The 20,075-nt window shown below is 46.0% G+C and overlaps 1 protein-coding gene across 1 annotated transcript in view; it reads right to left on the bottom strand.

Annotated features, from left to right (window-relative positions):
* Positions 1–20,075, bottom strand: part of ADAP1 (ArfGAP with dual PH domains 1) — a 106,626-nt gene that overhangs the window by 27,058 nt on the left and 59,493 nt on the right. The window contains exon 5 of the mRNA XM_065412055.1: positions 1,616–1,728. Within this exon, the coding sequence (XP_065268127.1) occupies positions 1,616–1,728 (113 nt within the window). The remainder of the gene's footprint in view (positions 1–1,615; positions 1,729–20,075) is intronic.

Genomic DNA, 20,075 nt, shown 5'->3' with positions numbered 1-20,075 from the left:
TCGATGCATCGGCTGGTTACTATTGAATCTGAATGTCACTCCTGACACCACTAAATGAACTGGCCCAACGGTACTTACAGATAAGCACCAAGATTAGGGTTGGGGAGTTGTGGGGGGGAGTTGTGAGAGGAGGGGGGGAGAGAGGGGGGCGCAGCACTGCCTGGGTTTGACATTAACAAGAGTTCTACTTGGGTGAGAAGGAGAACTGTAGTGTGGGAAACTAACGAGAGGATTTGGGGGTAAAACAAATAAAATAATGTCCAGTGTCCACATCTCACCACATACTTTCATCCAGCATTCATACAGACTAGCTGCACCATCATGCGTTTAATGGCAGCGCTGCCTCCGGCACAGAATACTGTTCAGAGACAGATCATAGAATATGAGGGTTAGAAGGGACCTCAGGAGGTCATCTAGTCCAACCCCCTGCTTAAAGCAGGACCAATCCCCAGACAAATCAGATTTTTGCCCCACATCCCTAAATGGCCCCCTCAAGGATTGAACTCACAACCCTGGATTTAGCAGGCCAATGCTCAAACCACTGAGCTATCCAGCACAGCTATGTGTCAAGAGCAGGCAGTGGGGCAGGTGGCAAATCAGCTTCTCTTCCCTACTGACTGGGGCCCACAGAGGTGCCAGGTTTTCACAAGGACGGCAAGGCACCGCTGGGTTTATGTAAAAAGGCCAGGAAAGCACATTGGATTTCTCTGCTTGGTGAGTGCATGACAGTAAAGTTCCTGTCCATTCATCACAAATGTAATTTTTTTTTTTAATGGCTCCACGTTTCACTTACAATAGATGAGATCCACTCCTGAGAAGAAGACAAATACTTCCTAGCCTGACACTGAAATATAAAAAAACAGATGCATTTTCCTTTATGACTGTTTGTCATGGTCTTTAAGGGAGCATTCAGAATCCAAAGGAGAACTCTTCACTGCCTGCCCCTCTGTGCCCTTGGAGTTTACAAACCAAGGACTGCAGCTGCCGTAGGCTTTCAAATTCCTTCTGCTATCCAAACACTACAGTGGGCCTGCAGCCTCTCCTCTGTTGTGTGATATTGCCGCCACCACAGTGTGGCCCCAGGCATAAAACTGATGTAGAGAGGATTGGCAGCTCCTTATGATCTAGCATCACAGAGCTAGAGCCAAGAGAAACTTCTTGCTCTCAGAAAACAAAGATGATGGGATCAGGGAGCTGCAGTACTCGACACATGTGGGCCCAGGTATTTAGATGTTGCTGTGCTCAGTATTGCAATGCATAACTGATTTAGGAGCCCAAATATCATTTTGAAAGGGGATTTAGGCACTTAGGAGCCAAACTCTCACTGAGAGTTGATGGAATTTGGCCTCCTAAATGCCTAAATCCCCTTTTAAGATGAAATTTTGGCTCCTAAATCAGTTCAGCATTGTACCACTGAGCCCAGCAATACCTAAATACTTTTACAAATCTGGGCCTTGGGCTTTCGTTCCTAGAGCAGTAGAAGAATAAACGACCTGGCGCCTTTGAAAAGTTAGTGACTCCTTATGACAAAATGGTTCCATGGGGACTGTTTGATCAAAGACAAACCCACGTGAACAAAACCTCTGGTGACTGTGCTGTGGCCCCAGATGCTTACATCATTTTTGTTGAAGTACTTCAGTGCGCCTTCCCGTTCCGATAACACAAATTTTCTGCTTAAGAACTGCCCATTGTCACGTCCTCTCTTCCAGAGAAGCCCTTCTCTGTACCCTGCAAAGGAAAGAAATAACAGAGAATCATGAATGAAAAGTTTTGTTTTTTAAAGAGAAAAGCTGAAAAATGAACATTTTACAAGACACAGAGCTGACAGGCCACAGAGCCACCTTTCCCCTCAGACGTGCCTTCCTCACTCTGCTCTCTCTCTCTTTCTTTTGTATCTTGGGCTTCAAAGGTCGCCAGTCTTTGATACCGCGATTTGACAGGCGGTCTGGGATTCGCACTGCACATCGCATTCAGAGACACTGGGGAAGCCTTCAGAGACACTGCTGAGTTCTTTCATTGGTTCCCAATACACCAACCTCGCCAGAATGTCTCACCCCATGAATCTTGCTCATTTTGCTTGCGCAAGGAGCCCTTTGGAGCATAACTGAGGCAAGCAGGATCTGGCCCCAAGTGTTGACATTACTAAGGAATCAGAGGGAAAAAATAAAACCCAGTTCCCGGTGGATAGTTGTTGATAACACAGAAAACCACAAGGACATAGCTGACTGCTTTTGGTGTCTGTCTGCTCAGATAGGACATACGCAAAGCCCGGTGAAGCCAATGGGACTATTTCCAAATACCTTAACAAAAAAAACACAGGGAAAAAACCCACTTACAAGCTTTTCCACTGACTTCAGTGGACTTTGGATCAGCACCTGACTGAGCCATGGGACACTCAACTACTTTCTCCCGCTTTGAGCGGGTCCATCCAGCTCTGAGGTTCTTTAGCAAGACATCACAGGGAAGCATGCGCATAACCCTCAGTGGAATACAATAGGGACTATCACTAGAAGAAGCAGCTTTCACCACCCATATTGTTCCTGTTCGGTTTCCCCACACTGCTTTCACCAGCACTAAAGTCCATCCAAGGATTTTGTTTTCGCAGATTATTTTTAAAACAAATCAGGAAAAGGCTGATTTTTATCCTGCCTCAGCGTTCCCGAACAGCAAACACAATGGCAACTAACCACTGCATGCCCTTCTCCAGTGGCACAACAGCCGGAATGCGCAGCTTAGCCAGCCAAATGATAACATTTTAAGCACTGTCCTTACTTTACAACATTATTTGTTTGTTTGTTTTTTACAAGCCGTTTCCTACACAAGCACTATAAATACTGATCGAGCTGTTTGATGCTCTCCTTCAGTTTGAGATCTTAATTATAAAAATATTCCCGTCGAGATTTCTCTCTCAATTTCTCTTCTCTGTTCTATTTAGTTTTTATTATTGACTCTCAGTAGCTAGGATTGTAAAGCGAAAAAATTAAATGCTTTTTAACTTGTAACTAAGCTCTCTCTATATGCAAAGTAGCTACAGTATTAGTAGGCAGACTATTATCTGTATGCACATTATAAAACGGCAATTTACAGAAATGCCATCCTGGGAGTGCATTTCAGAAATTTCTACCAGTGACTGTTATTGTAAATGTCCATCACCAAGCCAAATTTATATAAACCACAGACCAAAAAAAAAAAAAGGGGGAAAAAAGTGCTATTCGCTTTCCAGGTATGAGCTGCATAAAAATGTTCTGTATGGATGAGAGGTTGAAGCAAGATAATTTAATTGTATATGCTACTGCTAAAGATACAAACAAAACCCCTAAATGTGCCTATGTTTATAGTCTGTAAACCAGTATCACACAACTTTCTTTTTCAAATTATATTTACCCCTTCTGGATTTATGACAGCAAAGGCCAACTGGTCTCCCAAAAGCTGAAATGGACCTTCCCTGAAGTGTTAATCAAAGCCATCAATGTTAGGCATAAATAAAGGCAATGGTGAAAACCCTGCTGTTGCTAATTCCGAATGTGAACTCCACAGCACAGCATAAATCCAAAATACCCATCAGAATGCAGGATGGTAAATGGGCCAATAACTTGATTCAGATGGAAGTGATGGAACTATTTAGAGCCTGTCGGCAGTGCTTTCTTTTCCTTGTCCCTCTATCCGGGTCAGATATTGGAGCGGGTTTCATTTTTAAAATGCTGGGCCCCGTCGTACCATCCCCGACAACCCCTTGGCTGCCAGTAGGTACAGATGTGTGCTACCACTCCGGAAAGAGCACTTGCATTTTCACCCGTCTCTAGGGTATCCCATAATACATTATTGACATTCCTATCATTTAAAATTAGTACAGATTGTGCACAGCCACACACACAGAGCTATGAAGCATGCACAGCTGCTGACTTTAATTTTTCTGGGTGGGTGCTCCATCCCCACTCCACCCCTTCCCCCAAGACCCCACCCTTACTCCACCTCTTCCCGCCCCCACTCCACCCCCTCGCACACCCCTGCCCTCTTCCCCCCTCTCCCCCCCCCAGCACCTCCCGCCCGCCACTGAACAGCTGATTGGCAGGTGGCTGGTGGGTGCTGAGCAGCCACTATTTTTTTTCCATGGGTGCTCCGGGGCTAGAGCACTCATGGAGTTGACGCCTATGAAAGCAGGTGTGTAACAGAAAGGATCCCTCCTTGGAGCTAGTACCCACTCATACACAGCACCGTACAATCCCCGTTACCTGATGTCGGTTGAACCTAAGTGCCACAAGTCCCACGGACTCACTATCCTGATGCTAGCCATTGTGCAGGGCTCAGCTGGTCCCTCAGACCACAGCAGAGCAAGTCTCTTGAGGAGCTGCTCACCACCTCTGTGTGCAACCCCTCCCTCATTTTTTACAGTCAAAATCCTGCTCATTGGTTTTCCTCAGACTCTGCGTAGCCCACCACCCACCACCCGTGCCTTGTTCACCTGCACTAAATCCAGGATAAATTAGTTTCTCTTTGTTTCCTCAGGGCTGATCCCAGTTACACTGATGTAAATGGTCAATGGAGTTATTCCAGGTTTATAGTAATTTAAATCAGAGCAAAATTTGGCTCCATTATTCCATGCTTCTAGTCATCCTGCTCCCACGGGCTCACCAGGATGTGTTACACAAGTTCCTTCACAGTTACCAGATCGCCCCAGCAGGGCTATTGTCTTTACATTCTGTGGTCAGTGAAATTCTTCTACCTGCCAGCTCTCTTCTTCCCTCCTTTGTTGGAAAAGCTCTGCCAGTTTAGGTTAAACCTCTGACTATCTACTGCACGAGAATGAGCCACGGAGACACGTATGAATCCAAATAATTAATATAAAAAAACCACAAATATTCTCTGCAGCACTGCGAGTTGGAACCAAAATTGTTCTGCACCATTAGTACCTCCTTCCCAATGACCTATACAGGCCTTCTGTCCTCGGAGGACAGAGTGGGCCAGAGAATCCGATTCAAACTACAGGGGCATTTTTTTTTCTCTTTTCTCTTTCTCTTTCATTTTTTAATGAAAAGAAAAAACATCTGAGCTCAACAGGCACCTGGGAGCTCTGGGTGCATTTCACCAAGCAGTAGAAATGGGAGTCATACCAAGCTGAATAGTCAGAAGAAGAAGAGAAGAGGCAAGCTGAACAATCCCACACCTAATTTTGGCCTATATGTGGCCCGCTAGTATAGCAGCTAAAAGGATCTAGTGTCAACCTGGCCAACAACTGCAACAGCTGAGAATATCAAGATGAGCATGAAATACACTGATTGATGCCAGAGGACTCTCATCACCACCATGCTACAAATTAATTCACTTGACTTCATGAGGAACTGAAGCTTTGAAGGCTTCCTAATAAGACACATCTACCTGTCAAGTCGGTATCCATCAGTGAAAATGCTACATACTCTGTACACGATGGATCTGAATGGGAATAATGTGTTTCTCCTTTGAGGGTGCTGACAGAAGACAGACAGTCTGTAGGTGACGCCTAGCTGATATGATATGAAAGTGCGAGATTTGCTTCACATGAGGCAGAAACACGTACTGGGTTCTGATGGTCTGTGTCTGTTGGTTGCTCTCTTGAATAACAAATGTTATACAGCTTATTCTCAAAGATTTGCCATGTGGTTTACAAATCAAGGGTAGATATTTAAAGTGTTTGTATTTTCTTGAGGAAATCAATATTCAGCATGGAGCTAATGGAAGGGATTGGAGAATACATCAGAAGCCATTTCTATTCGTCCCTTTAAACTAGAAAGGCACTCCAGAATCTCAGCAGCACTTAATAGTATGAGGCATCTTGGAAACAATAACGCCTCTTAAGAAGCTGCATGACAGGCTAGCCAGAGGCTGAATTTCAGGGGGGAAGGATATTGCCAGGAGAGAGTGAACAGGAAGAACATCTGATGCCTGCCTGACACGGTGACCAATATCAAAGCTAACAAAGCATAAAGGGGAAGCATTTTTTTTTTCCTCTTTAAAATCTCACCTCCAGTTTTTCAGAGTTGCCAACATTTCAGATGTTTTGTCTGGGATAAAGGGCAGTTGGGGGCCGCTGGGCTCTCAGCTTCCAGGGCTGCCCGGAAGTGTTGCGGTTCAGACAAAGTTTAGATGATGAGGACAGGGTCATAATTCAAAATGATCTGGACAAATTGGAGAAATGGTCTGAGGTAAACAGGATGAAGTTTAACAAAGACAAATGCAAAGTGCTCCACTTAGGAAGGAACAATTAGTTTCACACATACAGAATGGGAAGAGACTGTCTAGGAAGGAGTACGGCAGAAAGGGATCTAGGGGTTATAGTTGACCACAAGCTAAATATGAGTCAACAGTGTGATGCTGTTGCAAAAAAAGCAAACATGATTCTGGGATGTATTAACAGGTGTGTTGTGAGCAAGACACGAGAAGTCATTCTTCCGCTCTACTCTGCGCTGGTTAGGCCTCAACTGGAGTATTGTGTCCAGTTCTGGGCACCGCATTTCAAGAAAGATGAGGTGAAATTGGAGAGGGTCCAGAGAAGAGCAACAAGAATGATTAAAGATCTTGAGAACATGACCTGTGAAGGAAGGCTGAAAGAATTGGGTTTGTTTAGTTTGGAAAAGAGAAGACTGAGAGGGGACACGATAGCAGTTTTCAGGTATCTAAAAGGGTGTCATAAGGAGGAGGGAGAAAACTTGTTCACCTTAGCCTCTAAGGATAGAACAAGAAGTAATGGGCTTAAACTGCAGCAAGGGAGGTTTAGGTTGGACATTAGGAAAAAGTTCCTAACTGTCGGGGTGGTTAAACATTGGAATAAACTGCCTAGGGAGGTTGTGGAATCTCCATCTCTGGAGATATTTAAGAGTAGGTTAGATAAATGGCTATCCGGGATGGTCTAGACAGTATTTGGTCCTGCCATGAGGGCAGGGGACTGGACTCGATGACCCCTCAAGGTCCCTTCCAGTCCTAGAATCTATGAATCTATGATTATCTCAACCACTGGAGGCTTCACAATCCTCCTTCCCTACAAGCCGAACCCCCACAACAAACTTCCCATGCCTGTTGCATGTTGGTTGAGCTGCTCTGGGGAGGCTATCACACCTTGCTAGCTGAGGTAGCACTCCTAGGCCCCAACACACACCAGAGCCGTAACAAGGAATTTTTGCGCCCGAGGCAAGGGCTGGCTCCAGGCTCTTCGGCGGCAATTCGGCGGCGGGTCCCTGAGTCCCTCTCAGAGGGAAGGACCCGCCACCGAATTGCCGGCGAAGAACGAATGAAGTGGCGGCGGCAATTTGGCCGCAGGTCCTTCCCTCCGAGAGGGACTCAGGGACCCGCCGCTGAATTCCCGAAGCAGCGGTGGCGGTAGAGCTGCCGCCGAAGCGCTGCCGATCGCGGCTTTTTTTCCCCCCACCTCCGCCCCGCTTGGGCGGTAGAACTGCACCCCTCCGCTTTGTGCGCCTGAGGCAAGTGCGTCGCTCGCCTCGCCCTTGTTACGGCACTGACACACACCTCCCCTCCAGTACAAAATGATCCTCTTCCCTGACTCTGCCCATCTCCACAGGGGCTCCTTGCCATGCAGGAGTGCACACTCCTTCTGTACCACCCCCCCCCCCAAATATACTACCTACCCTACTGGTAGCCAACAGGCACTGGTTCCACTGCCAGGAGCCTCTCCATGACTGCAGAGGAAGGGGCAGGATTTCCCTGCAGGGGCCAAATCCTGTGAGCTGCAGGAGTTGTCCAAAGGACCAGGCCCTAACCAGGTGGGGTCACAGTGTCAATGTGCAGCCCATGAGCACAGGTAGAAGCTCTGTGGCTGTTAACAGCAGGAGTTCCTTGGGCAAATCCCTGAGTGGGGTGAGCCATAGGGCCACAAAGCTTGTGAGGTAATGTGGAGCTGCCCCTGAGCACCACAGCTGTTGAATTTTGGGGTGAAATGTTTGTTAATATCACTTTTCACAATGGATTTACTCGCTAGCAATAAATAAATGACGATGATTTGGACATGTGTATGTGCATGTTTATTTGTTTTTCCTAAAGCTAATTAAATGTTTTAGGAAAAAGCATGAGAGTGGCCACCAGCAAGAGTTGGTGGCCGCACTCTGAGGCCACCAAAAAATATGTCCTGAGAACCCTAGTTGCTGTATAGCCATAGCTGCTAATCCCCATTATGCACTGGCATCGATTTTTATAAACATGTTGCTTGCTTCATTTCTCTCTTCCTTCCTTTAGGGCAACGTCCTTAGGAGTCACTTCTCTGGCCTGCCAAAAATGAGGGTCTGCCCCCCTGTCAACACTGATAAGCAGAAAAAACATTGACTTGGACTTGAACTGAACATGAACTCATCCAAGTTCCCTAGGCAAACTAAATAGGTCAGCAAGAGGCTCTGATTTGAATGTCTCTGTCTGAAAGATCCTGAAAACAGCTACGGGAAGGCACTTCAAATACTGGCTGCAGAATGGGGGTGGGGAGGGGCTTCCCTAAAAGCAGAGCATTTTACAGGGGACGCTATTAGGTTTGGAAAACGAAACCCCTTTCCCTTACTGATTCAGAATGAAAACAAACGTTGAATGTCACAATTTCCCAAGAAGCAGAAATTCCGTTTTCCAACCAGGCCAACCTGCAATGCTGACTCACAGGGGTAGCCCTACATAAGTCAATGGGACTTGTTCCGTTACGAAGCACTAATCATAATCATCTAAGCAAGGGTTTGCGGGATAAGGCCCTAAATGGTCTCTTCATCTACCACAGAATGTCTCCAGCTCTTTCTTCCCTGACCGTAGTGGTGCTGAAGAGTTTAGGCTGCACGGCTTCTTACAGATAATTGCATAGTCATTTCTTTGAACAAATGCACTTACTACCAGTTAAGTATTTACTGGTGTGTAGAAAAGACTTTATTGGTGATGTCAGCAACCCCATGTCAATTAAGAGGGAGTGAGTGGCTCAGGGACTTGCTAATGAGAGATTTTGCGTCTAGGTCTCTGGTCCATATCTGGACCAGGTCGGTTGCAACTGATAGTTGTTACCAGCTGAGATTGTTCAGTGGCCTGTATAAAATGAGAGTCTCACCAGAAAACGCAGAGTGAGCATGGAGACTGAACTATCCTTTCGCCTGCTGAAGTGGTACCAGAAAAATCAGGTTGAGGCGCACTCGCCAGGCCAGTGGGGGGCACTGCGGCTACTTGTGTTATTGCTTTTTTGTGACTCAATGAATCTTCTATTGCTAGTTCTGTCATTCTGGCACCGGTCAGGATCACTCAAATACTTGAAACAACCAGTCTCCTTGGAGACTGGACGCATATTCTTCACATTGTAACTGGCTGCCAAGGCCCAGGTCTCCATGCACTAGCACCAAAATGGTTTCTTATGCATGAACCTATTTCAAATGCAAGAATTTCCAGTCTTTTAACTAATCAGTCCTTTCCTAACAATCACTTAATATGCAAATTATCTTTCCTGAAGGCCATTTTAAACAGAAAAGAGTTTCCCATTGCCATCAAGTCTGTCTTTGCTGCCTTCCAGGAGCTCATAAACCAATTATTGTCCTGCTGCATTGTAGGGCCTCAGCTATGGAACCAAGCTGCTGATTAAATTGATTGCTTCCACTATACCCAATTAACCCACTCACTCTGCAAATGATTGACTTAATCAGAGGCAATTAGCACTTGAATGGCTAAATCAGGCAGGAAGAGATGTCTTGGAAGGTGATTGAGATGCCATGTTAGGGACATCTCAGTGGCCTTCCAAGGGATAACGTCATTATTAATGTATAGATCAGTACTGGAGCAGCCTGAAATGGCATGTCTGTGGTTTTAGCTGAAATATAAAATGGAAGACAGGAGGGGAGAGACTGCATGCACACGGAGGCTATTTTCTGACAAGATTTTAGGAAAAAATTGGCGAGTTATTGATGAAGGGAAAGGTAAGATGGGCGAGGTAGGTGAGGTAATATCTTTTATTGGACCAACTTCTAAAAGATACTACTTCACCCGCCTGGCCTCTCTAATATTCTGGGACCAACATGGCTACAACAACACTGCATATAACATATAACAAAGGGAAATGTGTCATTTGCCCCTGGAGATGGAAGATTTGTCATTATCCACTGCGCAGGTGGTTGTGGGGTGGAGTGAGCTTCCCCACATCATGCTGGCAAAGCGCCTCCACCTGGTTCTGGAGGACCCATCCTCTACACATGAAATGTTCATTCATTTTCCATGCTCAGCGCCTCTGCTGAGAATGCCAACATGGGAGCCCAGTAACATCATTTGTTACTTTGTGTGTGTGCGGGTGGGGCCCATCAGCCCATGTGAAGCTGCATTGAGAACACTAACCCCTTTCACATAGGCCACAGAACAGCTATCAGGAGGCGACAGCATTTAATCACTAGTGACCCTGGCTGGACTCAAACTGGTAAGCTACTGGTTCCAGGCTCTCTCTCTAAGGGTACATCCAGACTACCCGCCATATCGGCGGGTAGCGATCGATTTATCGGGGATTGATATATCGCGTCTCGTTAAGACGCAATATATCGATCCCCGAATGCGCTCCCTGTCAACTCCGGAACTCCTCCGGAGCGAGCGGCGGTAGCGGAGTCGACGGGGAGCCGTGACCGTCGATCCCGCACCGTGAGGACCCAAGGTAAATCCATCTAAGATACTTCGACTTCAGCTATGCTATTCACGTAGCTGAAGTTGCGTATCTTAGATTGATCCCCCCCCCAGTGTAGACCAGCCCTTACACTATATCAGTCCTTCAGGCTAAGTCAAACATATTTTACAAAACCATCTGAACACAGATTTCATGCAAGGTATCCTTTGCCACAACATAACACACACCCACTTAAAGACCGGACTTGCAGGCAGTGTCAGGACTATATGGAGTTAGAGACAATGTACATAGACATCATCCTCTCCAGAACCTATGTACTGGTCTGGAGGAATCACAGATCAAACACTAGCCCAAGAGACAGCACGTTCCCAGCTCATTCACACAGTAATATAGCAAACACAAATACTGACCTCCAGGAGTTCAAGCGGTGTGAACTAATAGCCTCAGAAGCAAAAATGGAGACAGGTTTAGACCACATCCGGATTGACTTTTGGGCTGGAGCCAGGTTAATGGTAAGGAAGAAAAAACTACATCTATATAGATCAGAGCAAAAATACATATGCTATTTTGCTGTATCTTAAACAAGAGAGCATTCTGAAATGAAAAATGGGTAGTTTTCCCGCTACTCATCTGTTGGAAATCAATGTAGTGAAATGGAGCCAAAATACAGTGTCTCTAAAGGAAAACATCAGACAGAGCTTAACAGAACGTTGGAGTCCTTGGTTCACTTCAAAGAGCATTGGACCTTTCCTATGTGGATCTGTGTTGTATTGAAACACAAGGTCCGTTCCTGAGATTTAGGGTCCTGTGAATGTCATCATGAACAAATTTGCATTGCAGGCTCATGCCTGAAAATCCAAATTGCTTCTAAGTAAATCTCCAACAATAAAGCTAAAATCCTTTAAGCCTGTGATGTTTGCCACCATTTAAATCTGATTAAAATAATTCATGACACCAACTAAACCTAACAGTCAGAAAACATTCCTGCCAATTCTGATGTTACCCAGGGTAATCCAGACCCCTCTTCTCTCAGAGAATTGTCAGCTAAAGGGAACGTAATAGGAGATGATGTATCTAATCCAGCTTTATACGTTGTTTTTAACTAGTTCCTTTAATCACACGTTAGGACTACCACTGGAGCAGCTCTCAGCAAACAAGAAATTAATATTTTCATCAATACTCCCTGACGGTATCAGAGATGACATCATATTGTTCCTTCATTTATTGAATCTATAGTTGGCGCATACGGGATAACATATGGCAAGGTGCACAGGTGTGAAATGAAAAGAAGTCACTGCTGGGATGAAAGGTGGCAGCTATTCAAGTGATCAGAAGATTGCACTGTACAGGTTAGCAATTATAAGGTTAGCTGCTAGAAGGGGTGGATGCGCTCCTGGTTATTACAGCTTCCATGAATGCCCAAGGGATGGGGAAGAGGGGTTAGTTTACCTGTGCAACAGGCAGCCAGAATCTTGAGACTTGCATTCACTGAACACAAAGGGAGAAAGGCACAGAACCCCCAATGGCACTAGAAACCCCACAGGGTGCAGGGCTGGTACTGGGGAAGTTCATGCTGCACCCTCTGTGCACTCCCCAAGAAGGTATGTCCATGCACCAGGACGCAGCATGCACACACTGGTCCTGGTCACGTATCTAGCACCACTGGGTTTGCTATATTTCTATCCTCCCTTGGACTCTGGGAGTGCAAATACCAAGATTCTGGCTGCCCCCTGCACAGGTGAGCCAAGGTGCAAAGAGCTTTCTATGCCATCTTCTTTCTCTTTGCTTGTGCATAATGCAAGAGCAGCCAGAATCTCACCCAGTGATTGCCAGAACTTCGGACTCAGAAAAGGCCCCAGACTATGGGAGAGAAAAGATTCCTTTATTTATAGTGTTCCAGGAGAAAAAAAAAAATCACCTTTCAGCCAGTACTAAACCTTTCAGAAAATGCTGGGTGAGGGGGAGCTTGGAGAGGAGGAGGAAATATATTGAAGCTTAAAGTACGTTTCCAGCTCATCATCTGATCATTTCAGAGATATTCGATACAGTTGTACTATGGAGATTGCAGCCACCTCCTCCTCTTCTATCAGTTTATCCTGTAACTGATTGTCGATATCGTAGCTTTCCTGATAACTGAATTACTGAGTGTTTACATATTAAAGATAACACAGCAATTAGCTGCTATAGTGAAGTTAGACTGGATCTGCTGGGAGATTCGGAAGTGCTCTCCTAAAGAGAATCTCTTTACTGGAAGTCTTGTGGTTGCATTACTGAGAACTGCTGCATGGAATCCAATTTTACAGAGAAATCAAATATTTTTTCTTTGAGCGGCTTCTGCATATTCCCACAAGGAGATCCAGGTGCAGTAGGAATATTGCAGAGGCCACTTGAAGAAGAACTACAGTTACAGTGATATTGATCTCTCAGTCCTCATCCTCAAAGGAAACCTGCACAACTCTTTCAAAAGACGAGCCTGGGAGCTTAAATCCATTACTCTGCTAGACACTAAAAATCATGGACTTAACAGACACACTGGATTTATGGCTTATTACAACAATCTGTAACCCCCCAAACCCCTCCCTCCTCTTTGTCCTATGACTGCAGAGGTGTTAACGGGCCTACCTTGGGTGGTCCCTTAGAATATGTGCTAACTACTTATGCTAAGCTGTGATGCTGCAGTACCTTTCCCGGACCTGAAGAAGAGCTCTCAAAAGCTTGTCTCTCCCACCAACAGAAGTTGGTCCAATACAAGATATTACCTCACCCACCTTGTCTCTCTAATATCCTGGGACCGACACATCTACAACTCCATTTAGCAGTATAGCCTCGGTGAAGCGTAGCCCTGTTCAAACCACAGTTGTGGAAACAGTCCAAACTATTCTCCAAGCCAGGAATAGTTTTAGATGAATCTCTGCATAGCCACGTCTGTAAATAAAACTCGGGCCAGGACAGCTGCTCACGTAGCTCAGGACGAGCAACGACTGGAAGAACTCACTCACTAGGCCTGATCCACAGTTTGTTGCAGTCAATGGAAAAGATCCCCATGGCCTTAGGATCAGACCCTAACTCCAGAGCACTCACTCTGGAATAAATTAGTGATTAAGTGCTCCCCTCTCCCCCCACTAGCAGCGGTCCAGTACAGTAACAAATCAAGGCAAACATCTTGCCAGAGATCTCATGCAGACAATATTCCCTTTCTGTTTGCTTTGAAGAGCAATCCAAAGGGCTTCAGTACATCTGCTGTTGTCTTGAATGGCTCCTTATCATCGATGATTGAGTGTCCCTCACATTTAGAGTCAAAACTGTTGCTTTATGCAGTGAACGTATGAAAAACTTTTTAAATGTAGGAATCATTCCGCTCTCCTCTGCCGGTTCTGCAGTTGTCCCAGCCATCGGCTCAAACTGCAGGTTCCTGTAACTAGCAAGCTGATGTAGGTGATTCAGTGCACTACACGGCTGCAACAATTTGCTTGTTTGACTTTTCTAGGAGCACTGCCACAAAATAGTGTCATCTAATTTTATGGAATGATCCAATTGTATGGACGCAGGGTGAACTCCTGGTTCCACTGAAGTCCATGGCAACCCCCCCATTGCCTTCACTGGGACCAGGATTTCATCTGTAACTTCTATATTTTGTGAAGGTTTAATTCTCCCCTCTCCATCGTGTAACTTTCTTGCCTTTTAGGGCATGTCTACACCGTCCCACTGTTCAGACTAAGGGCGTCCGAACAGCAGTGTGCACTAAAACGCTGAGCTGCAAACCTCCCCCATGGGGAAACTGTGGCACGAGCTTAAAGGTCTCGAGTTCGTAGTCTGAACTGTGGGGCAATGTAGACATGGCCTTTGATACTATGGGAATGGACACCATTAATATTTGTTACTGCCGTGGGGTCTAAAGGCTTCGTTAGAGATTCCCACTGAGCTAGGCACTCTCCGGCAAAAGCACTCACAGCTCAGCAAGGTGGCCACTGTGTGTTGGTTCAAGAGAAGTTTTTTAACCCCCAGCTTCGGACATGCTGACAAAGTATCTTCCAATCCAGTGCTGACCACGGCTTCTTCAGCACTGTAAATACTTCTCTACAAGCATCCGAAGAAAGAAATTACTGTTGCAGATGTATCTGCTGAATCAGAGATTTCAAAGTGAAAACAGAGACAGGCTTATTGCGGGGGTTGAATGCAGTGCACCTCTCTGCCCTGTACCACTGTCGGATACTCCTTCATATTGTTCTCATTAGCATAGCCTGCAGCAATCATCCTAGTATAACATTCCAAACCTGAAGCTTTGATATGGTAACAGTCAAACCTATTCTAGTAGCTCTAGCAAGCGGACCTACTTCCCATGATGCTATCAGATGGATAGCCCCCAAATCAATGAATGTTTGCCTTGTTTCACTCTTCTCTTTTCCATTCAAGAAAAGGGCAGGCGTTCATTTCAGGGCTGATCTCAAGAGGTGCTGAGCGGCACACAACTTCAACAAGTGTCAACGGCAGTTGAGGGGGACTTCAGCACATCACAGGATGAGGGCTTATTCTACGGTCTGCAATATCTGTGTTTTTACATGATTTTATTTGTTGGATCCTGGAAATATAAGGAGAGAGGTGATGGTTCCATACAAGCATCAATGTCAGCAAAATGCTGTTAGTTATCATCAGTTTTGACCTGTTATTTGTTAAGCACCAACTATACACTCAGCAACCTACAGAGGAAGACGTGGCCTCTGCCCCAAGGAACGCTTTATTTGGTAAGAGCCAAAAGCTGCTTGCCACTGCACAGGACTCAAATGTAAGAGACAGTCCTTGCTTACAGGAGGCTTAGACAAGAAAAGTTGCACTGAAATTAAATTTGTCACAGTACTTAGTTATATTATTACTCGTCTACTCGCTTTTCCCTTACTGTTAAAACAGAATTAGCTGCATTGTAAATTTAGACCAACTTTTTGGCTCCATATTAGGAAGCAGGGAAAAGTGCTTTGTACGGTGTTTAAACCCTGAACAACATTGAATGCAGAGATCCCCAAACTGCAGGGTCCGTTGGCAACTTGTCAGGAACACCAGGTTCCTGACAACATCAGCTAGTCTGCACCTAAAGGTGTATCATCAAAGACATATGCACACAAGCTTTATTATTTCCTTGTATCTTCCATTATGTCTGAATAGAAACAATATAAACCTGTTATAGACACAGGGCAGCCTTGGGCCACGTTTTAAGCCTCCCAAAGACTCACTTTAGATCATAGGCGCCAACTTTCCCTGGCGCTGGTGGGTGGTCGCGCCCAGGCTCCAGCCCACAACTGGATGTCTACACTGCAGTTTTTAGTCTCACAGCCCAAGTCCCATGAGCCCGAGTCAGGTGACCCAGGCTCTGAGACTTGGTGCCACAGGTTTCTTATTGCATAAGCTCTCTTTGGGTAGAGTGACCAGACGTCCCGATAAAATTGGGACCGTCCCGATATTTCGGCATCTGTCCCGTGTTCCGAGCGGCAGCACTGTGTTTTTGTTTTTTCTCAGCCAGGGCAGGAAGTTGAAGCTAGACAAATTCAGACTGGAAATAAGGCATAAATTTTTAACAGTGAGAGTAATTAACCATTGGAACAACTTACCAAAGGTCGTGGTGGTGGTTTTTTTGCTCTGCCGGCGAGCACCCCCCCCCATGTGTCCTGATATTTTCTTCCCCCATCTGGTCACCCTATCTATGGAGGTGGGGTGGGATAATCTCTTAGGAGTGGACAGTATTAATATTCAATATAGTCAGTTCTCAACTCCCATTTAACATCCTTGTTTTCATACACCTAGTTCCATAGAACAGAGAGGCTTTCATGTGTGACTAATCTGACTGACAACCCAGGTTTTGCTTTAACTACCATATTAGGTGCATGCATTCTTTGAACCCACACAGTCTCTGGTGCTAAGTGAAATGTCTAAAAGCTCTCCTATTAGAAGCACTAAAGCATGTTGTATTGTGTACGGCAGCCAACTCCCTGATGTCCAGTCCTGCTTCCCACGATGAGTCATTTCCCCTGCATGGCAGAGTGATGTAATTGACTCAAGAATATGAGCCCTCTCTCCAGTTCCCCTGCCACACATACAGGAGGTGTCTGCCTTGTCAGTAATACATTATTACTTCTGCACTGCTCAGCTGGGAAATTTCTGCATGTTAAACCATCCCTTACGACAGCACATCAGCATTTTTGTAAAGCCTGTATATCTGATAACCTTGACGTTTGTTTTTAGATATTTTCTTTTACCAATATTTAATGTCATCTTGAACATGCATGTAGATGTGCACGATCTAAACTCTCAACCTGGACATGAGAGATTTTATAGCACACATCCGCGCAGAGGGTAAAACTTACTTAGATTGCAAGTTCTTTGGGGCAGGAAGCATCTTTTTTTTTGTTCCGTGTTTGTACAGCCCTGGCACAATGGGGTCCTGGTCCATGCCTAGACCACAACACAGACACTTAATACACACACACCCCCTCTTTGGAAACTGATAAGCCCCAAAGTGCAGGATAAATGACACACACTTGCTGTTTTCTTTTTAGCGATTCCAAGGCCAGAAGAGACCATAGTGATCATCTAGTCCGACCTCCTGTATGACACAGGCCATGGGACTCCCCCAAAACAATTCCTAGAACAGATCTTTTAGGAAAACCTCAAATCTTGATTTAAAAATGGTCAGTGACTGAGACACCACCACGACCTTTGGTAAGTTGTTCCAATGGTTAATTACTCCCACTGTTAAAAAATTTATGCCTTATTTCCAGTCTGAATTTGTCTAGCTTCAACTTCCAGCCATTGGATCATGTTATTCCTTTCTCTGCTAGATTTCTTTTCAGTGAAACTCCGTTTCCCTTCCCCATTGCTAGTACCCTGCCAGTCATGGACCCTGCATAAGCTGTTTATTATTTTGATATGAAAATACTGTTCCCTCATAATAACATCTCTCTCACTGTATCTTTCCACCTATGCAAAATGTCACAGCCCGATCTTACCTATCTAAAGACACTGACATATTAAACCCCCATCACCACAGCATGTGAACCTCTCACCATCTTTAGTGTACTTGTTCTTACAACACCCCGGTGGGTGCTGTTATCCCCATTATGCAGATAGGGAACGTGACTAAGGCTACGTCTACGCTGCAAGCAGAGGTGTGACGGCAGCACGTCGGCACGGGCTAGCCGCTCGAGCACATTCCCCTTCTACAGCCCGTGCTGCAGCTTCACAACTATTATTATCTGCGCTAGCCGGAGCCAAGTGCTGCAGTCACACTTCTGGCTGCAGCGTCGACGGACTCGAAGTGACTTGCCCAGGGACGCATAGAAGTTTATGGCAGAGCAGGGACCTGGATCATACTTCCTCTCCTGATGCTCTGGTCTTACTACCTTTCCTGCCCCACTCCTCAACTCCCTTCACCAGCCTCCTCTTCAAGCACCTCATCCTGATCTTCCAGAGTCCTGCCCAGCTCTGCTGCACCCATTTACACCTCTGCTCTTACCTCCTTGTGCTCCTTGGCTTCTCTCCTCTTCCACCAGGGGTGGCTCCAGGCACCAGCAAGTGCGTGCCTGGGGCGGCAAGCCGCAGGGAGTGGAGTGCCGGTCTCCATGAGGGCGGCAATCAGGCAGCCTTCGGCGGCACGCCTGCGGGAGGTCCGCTGGTCCCGCGGCTTCGGCGGCAATTTGGCAGCGGGTATGCCAAAGGCGCGGGACCGGCAGATCACCCGCATAAACGCCGCCGAATCCGCGTGACCAGCGGACCGCCCGCAGGCGTGCCGCCGAAGGCCGCCTGACTGCCATGCTTGGGGCAGCAAAAAACATAGAGCCGCCACTGTCTTCCACACACCTTCTTTCAGGCCATACACCTGAAACTGCCTCTCCCATCCCGTGCACATAGTACCTCACTCGTCTCCATCAAATCTTCCTGTCTTTTTTGAAGCCTCTGCTCTCCTTTGTTCCCCATGCCTTCTTGTCTCACTGTGTAGGGCCTGATTCTGCAAACACTTTTAGTGGGTTTCAGTGGAATTATGCACAGAAGGAAGCATGGCACCTGGCGGGGTTTGCAGGATTGGGCCCACAGACTGCAAGTTTTCTGGGTTCAGATTTTCAAGTCCCACCGTATTTTGAGTTTGGGCCCATCTCCATTTATCACGCAGGAACTGGGCCTTGGGGGCTCTGTATTCCTGCTGGTATGAAAGCTTTTCATCATTAATACTTGAAATGGAACAAAGTCAATAGTAGATACGTTTTAAAAGACCAAGCTTTTCCCATTGACTTAAAACAGACACAGAGCCCTCTCTGTTAAATACTGAAGTGTCCTTTATCCATGATAAAGGTGCTCAAGACACCAACCTATGCAGATTCTCCTACACGCAGACCTCCCAGAGGGGCCCGGCATTCTGATCCTCAGCATACTTCACCTCAATGTGAATACAGAAAAGGTCAGGCTGCCTTCAGAGACCAGGCCTTCTATTACTGCAGATTCTCTCTGTATGGAGAGGCAGGGTGAAAATGCAAATTACAGGTGTGTGCTAAGGCCAAACAAGCAGAGCTGTTTAGCAACGGGTGCATTGAAAGCACAGGATGCCTCAGTGCTGCTTCACCCAGCTAGGTCTCAGCTCTCATTTGCAAAGCTGATTCACCTTAGTGCATGCTTTGCTGCTTCTAGTCCAGTTGGACCTCTTCGCTACCCACTGATCCCTCCCAGATCCAAATTCCGAGCCATACCTGGCTCTCTAGAGTCTGGGAGCACTTCGAGCAATCACGTTCCAGTGCTCTGCATGAAGAGATGCCCCTCCACTAAAGGTAGTTGTTTCAGGAAGGAAACTAGATTAAGAGGCCCTGATTCTGCTCTCAAATCCGCGGCGGTACTCCTGATATAAGCTGGTGTACGTGAAAATGGAATTAGGCACAGTATCTAGGTTTACAGGCTGAATGACTGAGATCTTTTAAATAAGGGTGGGACTGAGCTGCAAACCTGCACAGTTCAGAGTTTTTCTGAAGTTCAGGTATGTTTGAAGCTGGGGTTTTGGTTCAGCCCCTAACTGGTACACAGGCCAGCTGTGCAGCTGGGATTTCATTGGAACGATTCCACAGGTAACAGTGAAACAATGCTGATTTGCTTAATAAACAGCTGTACACATTAAAAAAAAAAATTCTCTCTGCACACCCCTACCCCCACAAACCACACCTTGTATTTTACACGGACCCCAAACATCTGCCATATGATAAAGAGATTATGAGAATCAAACACTATTTTCACTTTGAGGATTAGATTCTTTTCTTTAGGGTGCACGTCATATGGGCACGTTTTGTAATAGCAGGACTGTTAACTCGAGTGCCCTGGCCAAATTCCAACTTGGGAATTCTGCCTACACTTCAGTATGTAAATTGCCAATTACCTCTTGCCTACAGTTCTAGTCAGACCCAGAGCCGGATTCCACTCTCCTTACATGAATGTAAATCAAGACTTTGAC

The sequence above is a fragment of the Emys orbicularis genome, chromosome 10 (assembly GCF_028017835.1).
Source record: "Emys orbicularis isolate rEmyOrb1 chromosome 10, rEmyOrb1.hap1, whole genome shotgun sequence".
Classification (NCBI taxonomy): domain Eukaryota; kingdom Metazoa; phylum Chordata; order Testudines; family Emydidae; genus Emys; species Emys orbicularis.
Note: the sequence above shows the minus strand (reverse complement) of the source record. Positions and strands in the feature narration are given on the sequence as shown.